Genomic DNA, 15,136 nt, shown 5'->3' on the forward strand with positions numbered 1-15,136 from the left:
GCCACTATGCCTCCATAATGCTAGTCCAGGATACCTTGCCCCCAAATTCTGTTCCCCAGCCCTAGGACCACAGGCCCAAGCAGTCAAATTCCAAACAGTCCCTTAGTAGGGTGTCTTCCTGCTTTCGTTCCTTCCCACCTCACCGCACTGCCTGGGGCAGTAGCGGAGGAGGTGCTCGCAAGGCTGGGCCCTGGCTGGTGTGGCTCCGTTGATTGAGTTCCAGCCTGCAAACAGAGCAATTACCAGCTGATTCCCCGTCAGGGCACAAGCCTGGGTTTCCCGCCAGGTCCCTGGATGGGGACATGCCAGAGGCAGCAGCTTGGTGTATCTCTCACACCTCGAAGTTTCTCGCTGGCTCTGTCCCTCCCTCTCCCTCCCTTCCTCTCTCTCTAAAAATAAAAAAATAGTAGACTGCTTGGTCCCGCCTCTGCCAATCAGCGATTGCCGCACACCCCCCGCGGCTGCCTATCCGCAGCAGCCATGCAGCTCCACCCCCTCACCTGGAGGATAAACCCGCGACTGGGCCCCCACGGCCGGGGTCGGGGATCCAGGGTCAGCCCTCCAAAGCCGCCCAGTTTCCTACCTGCCCCGTTTCCTCCTTCCCCAAAACCCAGGAGTCCCGAGCCCCAGCTCCTCTCTCCGTCCCAAGAATCTCAATCCCCAGCCGCCTCTGCCCTCAGAACTTTTGGGGCCAGCCACCCTCCTGCTCTGCTAAGGGCCAAGAACAAAGAGGAGTTCCTTTGGCTTCATCCCCTGCGTTATCTCCTAATTAGAGCTTAACTGACTCTCCCCTGCGATCCTTTTAACTGGGTCACTGGTGAAGCCAACCTGCAGCACTTTTCTCTGGAGCCCCTGGCGGAAGCTCCCGCAGCAAAGTCTGCTGGGAGTTGCAGTCCCAGGTGGAGGTCAAGCTGAGGGCTAGAGTGCGGGGAGGGGGGGGCGGGCGGGGGGGGGACCGGAGGCGGCGGTGTAGACAGAAAATAAACGGAATGAGGACCTCCTCCTTTTGGCTGCAAAATGTTTTCATGGGAACCTGTGGGGTGGTTGGGCACGTTGGTAAATGGGCTCAATGTCCAGAGTTGGGGGCTGTGCCTGAGAGGCAGAGGGCAGGAGCTGGGATTTGGGAGACTGGGCTTGGGGTGGGGCCCCTAGTCAGGGAGCCCAAGGGGAAGCGTGGGAAATCAGGGAGGGATGGCGGGGGGGGGGGCCTCCTCGGGGGCGCACCCCCGGCCTTGCGCCCATACCCCAGCTCCGCACCCCCGGCCACCAGCAACTTGATGCCGGTGCAGAAGGTGGCTTCAGGGCCAGGAACACGGCGGCAGCCCCCACCTCAGCTGGCTGGCCCTCGCGGCCCAGGGGCTGGGGAGAGGCCAGTCGAAAAGGAGGTCAAGTGGAGCCCTCCCCTGCCTGCCACCCACCGTACCTCCGGGGCCTGGCCGCCACCTCCACCCGGGCCATTATGCCCTCTCAGACTGTGGCCTGGGGGTCAGGCGTTGAGGCTGCCCGCTCCTCCCACAGTGAGGTCCAGATGTTTCCTGGAGAGATAGTGGGGGAGGGAGAAGAGACAATCAGGTGGATCTGCAGCGCCCCCTGCCTCTTGGGCTCGCCCCCGGTCTTCCCTGTTCCCCAGGGGGCTCTCAGCCCGCTCACTCGGAGCGGCTCACCAGTTGACTCGGACGCCATATTGACTCGTCCAGCGCCAAGGCCTTGGTCATGGCTGTCAGCGCCCCCTACGGGAGACGGGGCGGGAGCGGGGAGAAAGTTCAGTCCAGGGAAGGCCAGGTCCCTCCTGGGTCCTCGCCTTCCAACCACGGGGTGTCGGGCAGGGGCATCAGAATGGGAAAGGCTTGCCCTCCCTGCAGGCTACGTGGGGATGCACCAGCTTTGCTCTCTTTTTCTTCCTTTCTTTTTTTAAGGTTTTATGTATTTATTTTTAGAGAAAGGGGGAGGAAGGGAGAAAGAGAGGGAAAGAAACATCAATGTGAGAGAAACATCAATCAGTTGCCTCTCACACACCTCCAACCAGGAACCTGGCCCACAACCCAGGCATGTGCCCTGACTGGAAATTGAACTTGCGACCTTTTGGTTTGAGGGAAGACGCCCAAGCCACCAAACCACACCAGCCAGGGCTAGGCTTTTTGTCTTGGGAGACTCTTGGTGCCTGACAAGATGTCACAGGTTTTTATGCTTCAGGTTGGAGGCCCCTCGGGGCCAGTAGTGGGGGAAGGAAGAAACGAGGGGGCACCTGGACGGCCTACCTCGGTAGCCACGTAGGGAGCTGCCTGGGACTGGCCAATGGCCCCGACCAGGCTGGAGATGTTGATGACGTTCCCCCGGCTCCTCCGCAGGTGCGGGAGGGCAAGCTGGGGAGACAGAAGGCAGAGTCAGCCGCCCAAGGCCCCGGACCTCCCTGAGCCCATGAAAGCACCTCTGGGACGATGGCCCTGTCCCTGGTGTGTTCACTAGTTGACCTCCGTGCCCTGCAGGGATGTCACCTGGAGCTCCAGAGCGCACCCTCACTGGCTCCCCACAGGGTCTCTGGGTCTCAGCCCTGAAGGAGTCCCTCCCCCTGCCCCCGTCTGAAAGCAATTTTTCTCTCCTTTTCTACAGTCTCCCTGTCTCTCCACCCGCACCTTTTCCTGTTCCTATCCCCCTCTCTGCAACATGGCTGCATTTTTCTGCAAAAATAGGAGGAACCTCTTTCCCCTGTGGAGAGGGATACAGTTTCTCTGAGCTTTAGGGAGAGCTCTGCGGGCAGAGCGTGGGGGGCCTTCAGGAAATGACCTCCACATTCTGCCAGCTTCTCCCCTAAAACTCCCCGGCTACCTGGAGGTCCCTAAACTAATTCTCCCTCCCTCTCCGTCTCCCAGTTCTTTCACTATCTGTGACCTTGAAGAAATTCCAATTCTGTTCTTTGTCCCCTGTTTGCTTTGGGCAGCTGAGCTGGCCACAAGGCCTGTTCGTGCCACTAGAGATCAACACGCGCCAGCCAGCTCCCCCAGGGGTTTGCAGATGGGAACAGAAATTGGCTCCCTCCCCACATCGCGCCACCCGCTCCTTCTCTCTCCGGAACAGCCTCCGCACGGTCCTCAGAGCGCTGTCTTCAAACATCCCCCGAGTGCTTGAAGTTCCCACCTCAGGGCCTTTGCACGTGCTGTTCCCTCAGCCTAGAATGATTGTCCTGAGATAACCATTCAGCTCACTCCTAGGGTGACCAACCACCCTGGCTCGGCCAGGATGAAAGGGTTTCTGGGGACATGGGACATTCAGTCTACAGTTTCACTGCTAAAGTGGGACAGTGCTGGGTAAACCTACTCTCTCAGCAACTTCAAATCCTGTTCAAATGTCACCTTCCCTAACCATCCTATTTATTTAAAATGGCAAACTGCCTCCACCCAGGTCCCCATCCTGTTTCCCGATTCCTTTTCTCTGTGGCCCACATGGTCTCTGACATGCCATATATTTCTTTTATTTTTTATTACTTTTTAAAATCTTTTACAGAGAGGAGAAGAGAGGGAGCAAGAGAGGGAGAGAAACAGCAATGTGAGAGGGAAACATCAGCTCACCGCCTTCTCTATGCGCCGACTAAGGGCGGAACCTGCAACCCAGCCATGTGCCGTGATAAGGAAACGAACCCGCAAACCTTTAGGTTTGCCAGATGACACCCAACCAACCGAGCCACACCAGCCAGATCACCACATATATATTTTACTTACTTATTAGCTTATTCTCTGCCTCTCCCAACAGAATGCAAAAAGCCACAAGGGGACAGCTGAAATTCTGATTTTGTTTGGCACAGAGCAGGTGCTCCGAAAATATCTTTTGAACAAGTGAATGGATTTATTGAGGGCCTGGAGCATGTTCAACTTTACACGAATGAGCTTCTTTAGGAACAGAAGGGTGACTAATACGCACAGGAGGTTACATGACACCTAACAGAACCTGTATTTACAGAACCGATATTTGTAGTCTGACACTAACCAAATAATTTCTGACAACTAAAGACTTCAGGGTGTAGCGGGGAGTGACAGGAGAATGCAGGAGCCACTGGGGGTGCGGTGCAACCGTGACCCTCCCGCCGCCTCCTCTCTCCCCATCCCCATTCATCCCTCCCCCCCTTCTCCTCACTCTCCTTGGCCTTTTTTTTTTTTTTTAAGATTTTATTTATTTATTTATTTATTTATTTATTTTTAGAGAGGAAGGGAGGGAGAAAAAGAGGGAGAGAAACATCGAGGTATGGCTGCTTCTCGCGCACCCCCTACTGGGGACCTGGCCCGCAACCCAGGCCTGTGCCCTGGCTGGGAATCAAACCAGTGACTGTATGCTTCACAGGCCAGCGGGTGCTCAATCCACTGAGCCACGCCAGCCAGGGCCTCCTCAGCCCTGAGGCCCTCCCTCCCTCCCTCAGCCCCCGCCCCCGCCCCACCCCTGCACCCGCCCCATCTCTCTGCCCAGCCATATCTCTCCAGGGATCTTGATCACTTCCTCTGCCTAACTCCCTCTCCACTCCCAGCCTGCGCGGAAAGGAATACGCACAGGAATACAGTACGAAAGGAATACAATACGTGTGGAGACACGGTCCATTTGCTGCCCTCATCCCCACAGCTGCTGCTGAATAAATATTTGTCTCGCACTGCCCTCCCCAGCCCTCCCACACATTCCTTGGCCCTGTCCTCCCTGCCTGCCCACCCCAAGGTCACCTAGGAGCTGCATCAAGGGCCTGCTGGCCTCCTACTGGCCTGACCGCCCCTCCCGCCGTCAGAGAGCCAATCTGGGGAGCCTGGCTCCGGCCTGACTCCACTTCGCTTTCATGTGGGGATTCCTGGGTTCTCCTCACTCTCCGGGCTCCGCCTGGGGAGTCCCTACACTGTTGGTCTCCAACGGCATCTCCTGAATCCCCCTGTGGGAGCTCCCACCCCGCCCCCCTTGGCCTCTCCATCTCTGGGTCTTGAGTATAGAAATCACCCCACTGCCTCTTCCTAAAACCTGCCCCTCTTCCGGTCCCTAGCCTTGAACATGGGGTCTCCGCCCACACTGCTTCTCAAGCAACAAACTGGGAGACCTGGGAGCCTTCCAGAGCCTCCCTCTGCCTCAGTTCCTCATCGGACCCATCGCTTTCTTGCTCAAATAGCTTCCATGGCTCCCCATGGCTCTTGAGATAAAGACCAGCAGCCACGTGGCGTGGCCCTCAAGGGCCCATGTGGTCTGCCCCCCAGCCCTTCCCGCACGTCCCCCCTCCCACTGCCAGGCCTTCGCACACGCTGTCCCCTCTGCCAGGAACACCTGCACTTCCATGTCGCCACATCAAGGCCCCCCCAGACTGGTATTGGTCTGGCTCTCCCTTCCCCTCCCTCCCTTTGGACATTGGAGCCGGAGAGCCCCCTTCGACACCCCTCCAGTTAATGCTACTCATCACTCATCTTTTGCTTCCTCCAGGAAGCCCACCCGCCCTGACTCCCACAACAGGCCAGCCTCCCTGTCCCATGTCTTCTCGAGCCACACCTGTCTCCTCCCTGGCACAAGACACACTAGCCCCTGTAAACTCACCTCTGCATTTGTCTAATAACACCCGGCTGCCCCATGACTGTGGACCCCACGAGGGCGAAGCCTGCATGGTGTGATGCCGGCGCTTCCTATGCTGCCTGACACCCACCCAGGTCTATTTACTGATCCACAGATGGATGAATGAATGGGTAGGTCCCTAAGAACTGATCCCGCTGGGAGAGTCCACAGCAGACACCCCTGTGCTCAGGCACCTTCCGGAGGTCCTTTCTGCCTCTAAGATCTCACGCCGGTGACTACGTGAGGGTCCCTCGCTCCTCCCTTGCTTCCTCTAGCCTGGGCGATCCCAGACTTCGGCTGGCGCGGGAAGCCACCGGGGAGGCCGAGGCTCTGGAGAGTCCGAGGCAGCAGGTCCGGGCTGTGGCCGAGAGTCAGCCTTTCAAGAGCTTCCAGGGGATGGTGGCGGGGATGCTGGCGGTGGTGATGACGATGACACAGGGGAGAAGGAGGACAGCAGTGGCAGTGATGTTGGTGGTGACGGTGACGGTGACGGTGAGGACGGTGGTAACGGCAGCGACGTACTCGTGTTGACAGACCTCCTTGCCGCAGGCGCGGTTTTAGGTGCTGGGACAGAGGCATGACCGAGCGACAGGAAGCCTTTGTCCTCCAGGAAGCCAAATGTACCGGGCGCACCTTGCCTGGAGCCTGGTGTGAGTAAGGCATTTGGGGACAAAGGGGCGAATTCATACAGGACTTGAATATTACATTGTAGGAAGAGATTACTGCTAACTTCCTGAAGGCAGTTTGGTTATGTAAAACAAAAGCCTTAATTTTTTAATGTAAAGTTGAATGTCCTTTTAAGATTTTATTTACTTGCTTTTAGAGAGGGGGAAGGGAGGGGGAACGAGAGGGAGAGAAACAGCAGCGTGCAAGAAATACATCGGTTGCCTCTCGCGCGCCCCCTGAAGGCAGCTTTAAATTAAAACGCCTGGGTCTCCCTCACCTCTGGGCTGCGGGATCCCTGTGAGGTGCCCATTTCTCTTGGACTCCCAGAGTTCCCCAGGGCGAGCGCCCCCCTTGCCCCAGTGGTAATTTGCTCAGCGATGCCCTCATCGGCTCCCTTCCATGTCCACAACTATCCCCACCCCGAGGGCGGCACTTCCTGGGATCACCTCCCACACACCCTGCCCTTTGCCCTCCGCTAGGGGGCAGAGGTGCTTCGGGGGGACCCGCAACTAAAGCACGTACGGCCGTGGGACTGCGACGATGTTAGGAATTCTAATACTCTGCCCTCGCTGGTGTGGCTCAGTGGATTGAGTGCCGGCCTGGGAACCAAAGGGTCGCCGGTTGGAATCCCAGTCAGGGCATCCGCCTGGGTTGCGGGCCAGGTCCCCCGTGAGGGGCGCACGAGAGGCAACCACACGCTGATGTTTCTCCCCCTCTCTCCTTCCCTTCCTCTGTCTAAAAATAAATAAATAACATCTTTAAAAAAAAAAAAGAATTCTAATAACCTGAATAAGGAGGTATCCAGGTTAGCTAAGACCTTGGTGTCGGTGTGAATCTTCGTGTGATTGCCTAAGACACAGCTCTTGTTTTTAGGAAATACACTCCAAAGTACCGGGGGTGGGGGTGGGGGTAAATGGACGTCCTATCTGCAACTTACTCTCAAAGAGAGAGCGAGAAAAATCAAGCAAATGTGATCAAATATTAACAATGGAGAGTCTGAGTATATGGGAGTTTTCTGTACTCTTCTGGCAATATTTTATAGCACTGAAACTACTTCAAAATAAAAATAAATATTCCCATCCATTGACAGTACTAATGAAGTTCTTACCGAGGAAATTACATGATGCCTGGGTAGGAGAATGCAAGAGGCAACGGGGAGAACAAGTTCAACAAAACGCCTGCAATTACTAAGCTGGAGACGAGGGGGTGGTTCTCCTGTTCTTAAAATACACCCAGGGGTTTCTGCCCCAGGGCCTTTGCACCTTCTTTTCCCAGTGAGTGAAACACTCTGTGCCCTACTTCTCCACTTCCTGCCCTCCCACTGAAGGTCCAGCTCAAATTTCACCTTTCCCTTCTACTTCCCCTAGTTTTTGTTTGCCCAACACATATGTCAGAGGCCTCAAACTGAGTGAGGTGGAGCAGTCCCAAGGACCAGAATGGGACAAGGTTCATGGTAAACAATAATAGCTCGCAGACTGCAAACTCTGTGCCAGGTCTGTTCTAAGGGCTGGGTGAGTATTTAATCAACTCTCATTCAGTTCTCCGAACTGCCCTGGGGATTAGATACCATGATTAGCCCTCACTTACATATAGTTAAATGGAGGCGCAGAGAGATAAGTAACCTGTCCAATGCCGCCAGTAGGAAGCGGCAGAGACCTCAGGCAGGCAGGCCCCAGACCGACCCTTCACTCTCACGCACTCCAGGGAGCACAGGCAAGGGAGCTAACAGGGGAGGCAGGGACTTGGGTACAGAGAGACCCAGACCACATTTAGCAGACGTCACGCCTCTCTATGGGTCCAGTGTATCAACTTTTCAAAGGAAACTAGAAATCCAGTTGTTACGTAAAATCATTCTCTTTCTAAATGCTGAACGTGCGCCCATGCGCACACACAAGCGTTTTCTGGGCTGTGGTGCACAGAAGGCGAACAGAAATTAGGGACAGGAGCCAGGGTTCACTGGTTGAGCAGGAAATGACCCAACTCGGGACACTGCACCTGGATTTCAGGTCAAACCTTGAAGAGAGCACCGGAGATTTCCCCACACAGTGACCCCTGGCCTACCCACTGGGCTCCTCCTGTCTTGCTGTCTACACTTGCTTCCCCGCACTCCTCCAGCAAGCCGCTGAGCTCCAGAGTGATGTCTCCAGGCCTGGACCCTTACGCCGCACCAGCAAATCCCGCCCGGCATGTCCCCCACCTGCTCCACCCCCGGGGCCCCCGCCCTACACTTGCTAAACAAATAACAATAAAATTTCTTTCTTTCTCGAGTTCGTCTCCATATCTAATCTATGAGGAAACCCTGACAATTCTACCTTCAAAATGGAGCCAGAATTGGACCACTTCTCACCAATCCAAGGTGACCAGACTGGTCAGATCCAAGATCACCTTGGGATTGACCCATGTACAGCCCTGGCTGGTGTGGTTCAGTGGATTGGGTGCCAGCCTGTGAACCAGAGGGTCACTGGTTTGATTCCCAGTCTGGGCAATGTGGGTGGCAACCACACATTGACGTTTCTCCCCCTCTCTTTCTTCCTTCCTTCCCCTCTGTCTAAAAATAAATAACTAAAAAAAAATTTTTTTTAAAGGTGTGGTTCAGTGGATTGGGCGTCAGCCTGCAAACCAAGATCACCTCGGGCCTGGACCACTTACAAAACCCCCTGCTTCAGCCTTCGCCCTATCTGTTCCACACACGGCCGCCAGAGGGCGCCAGTTTCCACTCATAGCAGTTCCCCTCTCCCAGCTCAGGACCCTCCAAGGCTCCCTCCTTGCTCATTCCGTGTCAAAGCAAAGTCTTCTCCGTGGTTTGCAGGCTGGGTCCCATTGCCCGCTCTCTGCCCTCACCTTGCACCCTCTCCTCCGTGCTTGCCCTGCGTCAGTCACACTGCCCTTCTCACTGTTCTGCACTCCAAGCCGTCCACCCCAGGGCCTTTGCACTGGCAGTTTCTCTGCTGAACGGACCACTATTCCCCACACACCTCCTTGGGGTATGACTCAAATGTCAACTCTCAGAAAAGACTTCTGACCACTCCACCCTGTATAAAAGAGCGCACAGCCCTGGCCGGGTGGCTCAGTTGGTTGGAGCATAGCCCCAGTACACCCAAAGGTTGACTGTTTGATTCCCAGTCAGGGCACATACAGGAAGCAACCAATCAATGTATTTCTCTTACATTGATGTTTCTCTTTCTCCTCTCTCTTTAAAATCAATAAAAACATAGTCTCAGGTGAGGATTAAAAAAAAATAGCCCTGGCAGGTGTGGCTCAGTGGGTTGAGCACTAGCCTGTGAACCAAAAGGTTGCCAGTTCAATTCCCAGTCAGGGCACTTGCCTGGGTTGCAGGCCAGGTCCCCAGTAGGGGGCATGCGAGAGGCAACCAATCTCTCTCCCTCTCTCTCCCTCTCTTTCTCTCTCCCTCACTCTCTCTCTAAAAATAAATAGACACAATGTTTTGTTTTTTTTTAATGAAATAAAATAGCACACAACTACACAATTTAAAATAACCCCTCGCCTGGTAAAGATCACACTGAATTCTTTTCAGGTGAAATCTGGGATTTACTTTAAAACAGCCCAGGAAAAGAAGGCGAGGGTCTCCAAGAAGCCAGAGTGGCAGAATGCTGCTCACTGTTGGCACTGAGCGATGACCAAGCGGGTTCAGAATACGGTTCTCTCCGCTTCTGCATACACTTGCCAATGCCGTAATAAAGGTAAACAAAGTGCCACATGAAAATAAAACAGCATTTGCACTTACCCATCACGCACTACCCCCCTCTTTCCCTCGCCCTTTTCGCCTGGCATCACTCCCTGGCAGGGTGTTCTGTCTTTACAGGCCTGCCGCCTGATTCCCCGACTAGGATGCAGCTCCCCACGGGCAGAGGGTCCGTCTGTGTGGTCCCCTGCTGGGCGCCCTGTGCTTACCTAGCCACTGCTGGTGCTAAATGAGTGTTCACTGACTGAGTGAATTCAAAAGTGCTGTGATACAAAGAAACATGGCATCTACTATAGAGACTGAGTACATGTGTGTGTGAGAGCCGCAGAAGCGAGGATGCCCGGGCACGGCCTTGGGAGGAGGTGACGTGTGAAGAGATGAGAAGCAGAGGGCATTGTGGGAATATTCCGGGGAAGGGCGCAGAGGGAGAGGGAGATGCTCTTTGCTCCTAACCGCTGTTGGTGGGGCGGCAGAGCTGTGACTGCCTATTACTGCCTCCCTGTTTCAACCCGTACCCGTGTTCTTAACACGCCCCCCAAATACCACCCCGCCTTGGGGGGCCCCGGAAAGTTCCTAAGAAGGCAGAGCTAAGTACCCACCCAGGCAGCTCTTGCTGGATGCGCGGATTTGTAGCATTTAATTTCTACAAGGAACAGAGTCCTTGGGCAAGGAGACTAAAGCAAGGCAGAGGAAACATTCTGCTCTCAGAGTGGGCCTGACCATCTCACCGTCAGGAGGCCACCTGGCCCGGGCCGCCGGGGCGCCAGCCTTCACCTTGGTCAAGGCGTATGTCCGCAGCAGGTTCAGCTCCGGAAGCTGCCGGAAGTCCTGGGCGGAAGTCTCCTCGGGCCACTGTGGAGGTGGGCTAAGGGCAGGGGTTGGGGAGAGAGCGGAGAGACTGAGGGGGCCACGTGGACCTGGGAACCGGAGGGAAATGGGGATGGCAGAACAGGGAGTGGAGGCCCAGACGGGGCTGGCAGGCAGGAGGGTCAGGGATGGTGAAAAGGGAGGCCACACAGCAGCTAATAAAGAAAGCAGTGTCGGGGGCCAGAGGCCCTGGGTTCGAAACTCAGCACTGCCATTTCTTGGCTGTGTGCTTTCGGGCAAGTCACTTTGCCTCTCTGTGCCTCAGTCTCCTCATCCGCAGAAGGCCAATAACCCCTTTTGAGCTTAAAAATGTCACAAGTCAATATTTAGGGCTGATGCTTGGTACCATAATGAGTTTGTTAAATATGGTTGACCCTTGAACAACACAGTCTTGAACTGTGTGGGTCCACTTATATGAAGTTTTTTTTTTCAATAAATATACAGTCATCCCTCCGTATCCAGGGTTTGTATCAGATTCAGCCAACTGCCAATCAAAAACAACATCTTTAATTTTTTTAATTTTTTTCAAATACAGTTTACATTCAATAATACTCTGTATTTGTTCTAGGTGCACAGAATAGAACAACAGCATTTTTGATCCATGGCAGGGAATCCACAGGTCCAGAGGGCTGACTGTACACACTGTTCTACTCTATTTTATATAAGGGACTTGAGCATCCAAGGATTTTGGTATCTGAATGGGTCCTGGGGCCAATCCCCCATGGATACTGAGAGACAGAAGGAAAGTTTGGGGCAGTCACAAGTTACAAGCAGATTTTCAGCTGTTCGGGGGGTCTGTACCTCTAACCCCTGCATTGTTCCGAGGTCAATGATAAACAGAAGGAACTGGGGGGGTGGCTAGAGAGAAAGAAAAGTCAACACTCATAAGAAAAAGAGCTGGAAAGACAGGAGAATGAGAACGAGGGGAAACCCTCCTCCACTGCACAGACTAGTTGGTATATATAGTCGATTCTCATTTTCCCAGGCACGTTCCGTAAAGTCACAGTGAACATGGAATTAGGGAGTGCGACCCACGGCTCCTCGGAGAAGTATGTAATATAATATTACATAATAATATGAACATACTAGGGACTAAATGTTTGTTCCCTCAAAAAGTTTATGCGTTGCCCTGGCGGGGTGGGTCCGTTGGTTGGAGCGCCGCCCGGCACACCGGAGGTTGTGAGTTCCATTTCTGGTCAGGGCACATGCCTAGGCTATGGGTTCAGTCCCCAGTCAGGGTGCGGACAGGAGGCAACTGATCGAATAAAACATATCTTTGGGTGAGGAATAAATTTTTTTTTTTATTGAAAACAAAACTCATGTGTTGACACTTTAAGGTGATGGTGTTTGGAGGGGGGGCCTTTGTGAGGTGATTAGGTCATGAAGGTGGAGCCCGTGTGATGGGGATCAGCGCCCTTAGGAAAGACGCCCCAGAGGGCTCCCACGCCCCCTACACCGCATGAAGACACAGTGAGACGCTGGCCCTCATCACACGCCAAATCTGCTGGCCCCTTGATCTGGGACTTTGTCGGCTCCAGAACTGAGACAAGTGTTTGCTATTTAAGCCACCCAGCCAAGAGCATTTCTGTCACAGCGCCCTGAACGGGCTGAGATGGTGCCTGTGTGTGTACGTACATCTGTGTGTACATATACATACATAGATGGATATCTAACATCGATTATAATCTTAAATCCTAAACACAGCTCACACTGGTAAACTCTATTTTATTGATTTTGCAGATAAGTCAATTGCCCAAGGCCACCCACAAACAGGTGCCAACCTCGTTATTCCAACCGGTTCAGCAGGCCCCAGGATGGGAGCTCGCGGGTGCGCCGGCCCCTCCTGCATCTGTCCCCTTGGCATCTCTGTGTGAGAACTAAAACCAGGGCCAAGCATGATCTTGCCCCGCCTCAGCCAGGAGCACGTGCCACAGACAACTCAAATTTTGGCCACTCTGCCCCTGTCTGCGAAAAACCAGAAAAACGCAACGAATACTACTGATTCTGGGGCTACAAAAACTTTTTTTTTTTTTTTTTTTTTTGCGAATGGGAATTCACGAACGCAAAATCCAGGAATAATGAGGGTTACCTGTATCTGTCTTTTCTTGTCTATTTCCTTACTCTAGAAGGTGAATCCCATCACTGCTAAATCCCTAGTCCCTAGGACTGAACTTGGGACATAGTGGGAGCTCAATAAATACCTGTTAAATATACAAAGGATACAAAGAGAAAGAATGAACTGATATCCACCATCCATTTAATCCTCACAACAGCAAACCCAGAGAGGGTGAGCCACTTCCTCAAGCCATTTCCACGGCCTTGCTGTGTGACCTCGGCGCAAACAGTCCACCTCTCTGAGCCTTGGTTTGCAAGCATGAGGCATGCTTATGAAGGGCAATCATGGAACTGATGCCTATTTCCCTTTGAAGCCACCACGGTAAGCCCTGTACGCCACACGCCATGGGTACATCTCCACAGACCTCTGCAATAGAAAGGCCATCAGCCTCACCTAGAAGTTCCGGTCGTTAAGAGGCTGACCAGTCTACCTTGTTCAATACAACAACATTACGGTGACAACCATCATCATCCTCATGCCTATTTTAGAAATATAGAAACTGAGGTCTGGAGAGAGGAGCTCACACCGCCGGCACAGAACGGAGCCAGGTGGAAGCCCAGGCGCGGGGGAGTCCACAGCTGTCCTGTGGTGGGCAGAGAGGACAATGGGGGGAATTGGGGGCAGAGAACAGGGGAAACCAAGGCTCAGGAGGAAGGGGTGAGAAGCCAGGAAGTCGGCTGACATGGAGAACGGCCCCCCGGCCTCAAAACTCACAGTAGCTGGCGCTGTTGACCACACAATCCAGGCGGTCAAAATGGCGGACAGTCTCAGAAATGAGGGTCTGAGAAGAAAGACATCTTGTGAGTGAGGAGGGTTGGCAGGCAAGGCTCTCAAAAGCAAGGCCGGCAGGGGGCAGTCAGAGCCATGGCTGAGGGGACAGGAGCTAGAAGGAGTGGGGGACTCCCCCAAGTCACCAGGCACGGCAGGAAGAGAGGAGACAGGAGGCCAGCGGCGCCAAGAGCCCAGAGGTCACACTGCAGCCATTACTCCAGAGACCCATGGGGACAGATATCAGAGAGCTGTTGACTAAAGGGAAGAGACCCTGAGACAGGAGGGGGACAACTCTTACAGAGAAAGACCCACTCATTGTGACGGGCTCCTCTGTTCCATTTATGTGACAGGTGTGATGAGGATCTTGAAGATGTGGGAGATGAAAGAGAAGCTCCCCCAGGAGACCCCTGGGCCCACCAGCAGATTCATGGAGAGCCTTGCAGGGGAGTGGGAGGCAGGGGGCGGGGCCGGGGTGGAAGGACATTGAGCTGAAACCTTTGGGGCCTGAACAATTTAGCCAGGAGAAGGGGGAAAGGTAGAGGGAACAGCATGTGCAAAAGCCTGGAAGAGAACACAGCTGGAGAGAAATCAGATATAGGGAGTGGGGACAATATGCGCTCACCCTCATATCTTCCTCCCAAGTCACGTCACAGAGGAGAAAGACAGTTCCAGGAAGCTCCTGCTCCAGCGCCTGGCCCCCCAGCTCTGCAGGAGAGAAGGGCTGGGGGCCTGGGCTCCTGGGGCTGGGGGAGGAGGGGCTGGGGTTGAGGACCCAGAGGCCCTCACTCACCATCTTTGTCACAGATAACTACTTGGGGCCTCGAGCCTTGGTTAAGGCCTCTGCTGCCCTCTTGTGGCCATCTGCAGTGGGGCCTGTCACCCCACTCGGCTCCCCTGGGGACCCCAGTCTCAAGACGACCGGCTAGGACAAAGGGCAGAGGCCTTGACACGTATGCTCTTTAGCTACTCCAAATACCTGCTGGGGTTCCTGAGACCCCCATCGCTGGCTTCCAGAGTAAACCTACATCTGCAAGAGATACATTCCTCCAAACCATCCGTTTTGTAGCTATAACTGAGACCCAGAGAAAGGGAGTGAGGGCGTTTAACTCCTGCCCAAAACTTAGGCTTCGGGATACCACTCCGACCTCTTCGTTAGCATCGCAAATTGGATTTTATAAGATAACACCTTCTCACACTCATTAGCCCCCGGGGTCGCTCCTGTCCCAGATGCCAGTATGCTATCAGCCAAGACCCCCTCACCGAAGGCTCGCAGGATCCCGGCTCCGACGCCGCGCCCGCCCCCGGTCACAATGACCGCCTGCCCGGCGTAGCGCGATCCCGTGGCCATCCCGCGTCCGTCAATCTGTCTCTCCCTCTGTCACTCTCTCTGGGGCTCTTCCTACTTCCCAAGTCCGGTGAGGCTGTGGGCTGGACCCTGGGAGCCCGGCCCT

The 15,136-nt window shown here is 54.4% G+C and overlaps 1 protein-coding gene across 1 annotated transcript; it reads right to left on the reverse strand.

Moving 5' to 3' along the window:
• Window positions 1-811: 811 nt before the first annotated feature.
• On the reverse strand, window positions 812-15,033 carry HSD17B14 (hydroxysteroid 17-beta dehydrogenase 14). The gene is given in 12 exon segments (XM_054588406.1): window positions 812-918; window positions 1,225-1,302; window positions 1,305-1,359; window positions 1,450-1,546; window positions 1,665-1,685; window positions 1,687-1,730; window positions 2,259-2,363; window positions 10,706-10,796; window positions 13,625-13,695; window positions 14,308-14,390; window positions 14,476-14,523; window positions 14,946-15,033. Coding segments are annotated over 12 exon segments (888 nt in total).
• Window positions 15,034-15,136: the final 103 nt, after the last annotated feature.

The sequence above is a fragment of the Pteronotus mesoamericanus genome, unplaced genomic scaffold (genome assembly GCF_021234165.1).
Source record: "Pteronotus mesoamericanus isolate MK-2021 breed Mesoamerican mustached bat unplaced genomic scaffold, CSHL_Meso_final scaffold_137, whole genome shotgun sequence".
Lineage (NCBI taxonomy): Eukaryota > Metazoa > Chordata > Mammalia > Chiroptera > Mormoopidae > Pteronotus > Pteronotus mesoamericanus.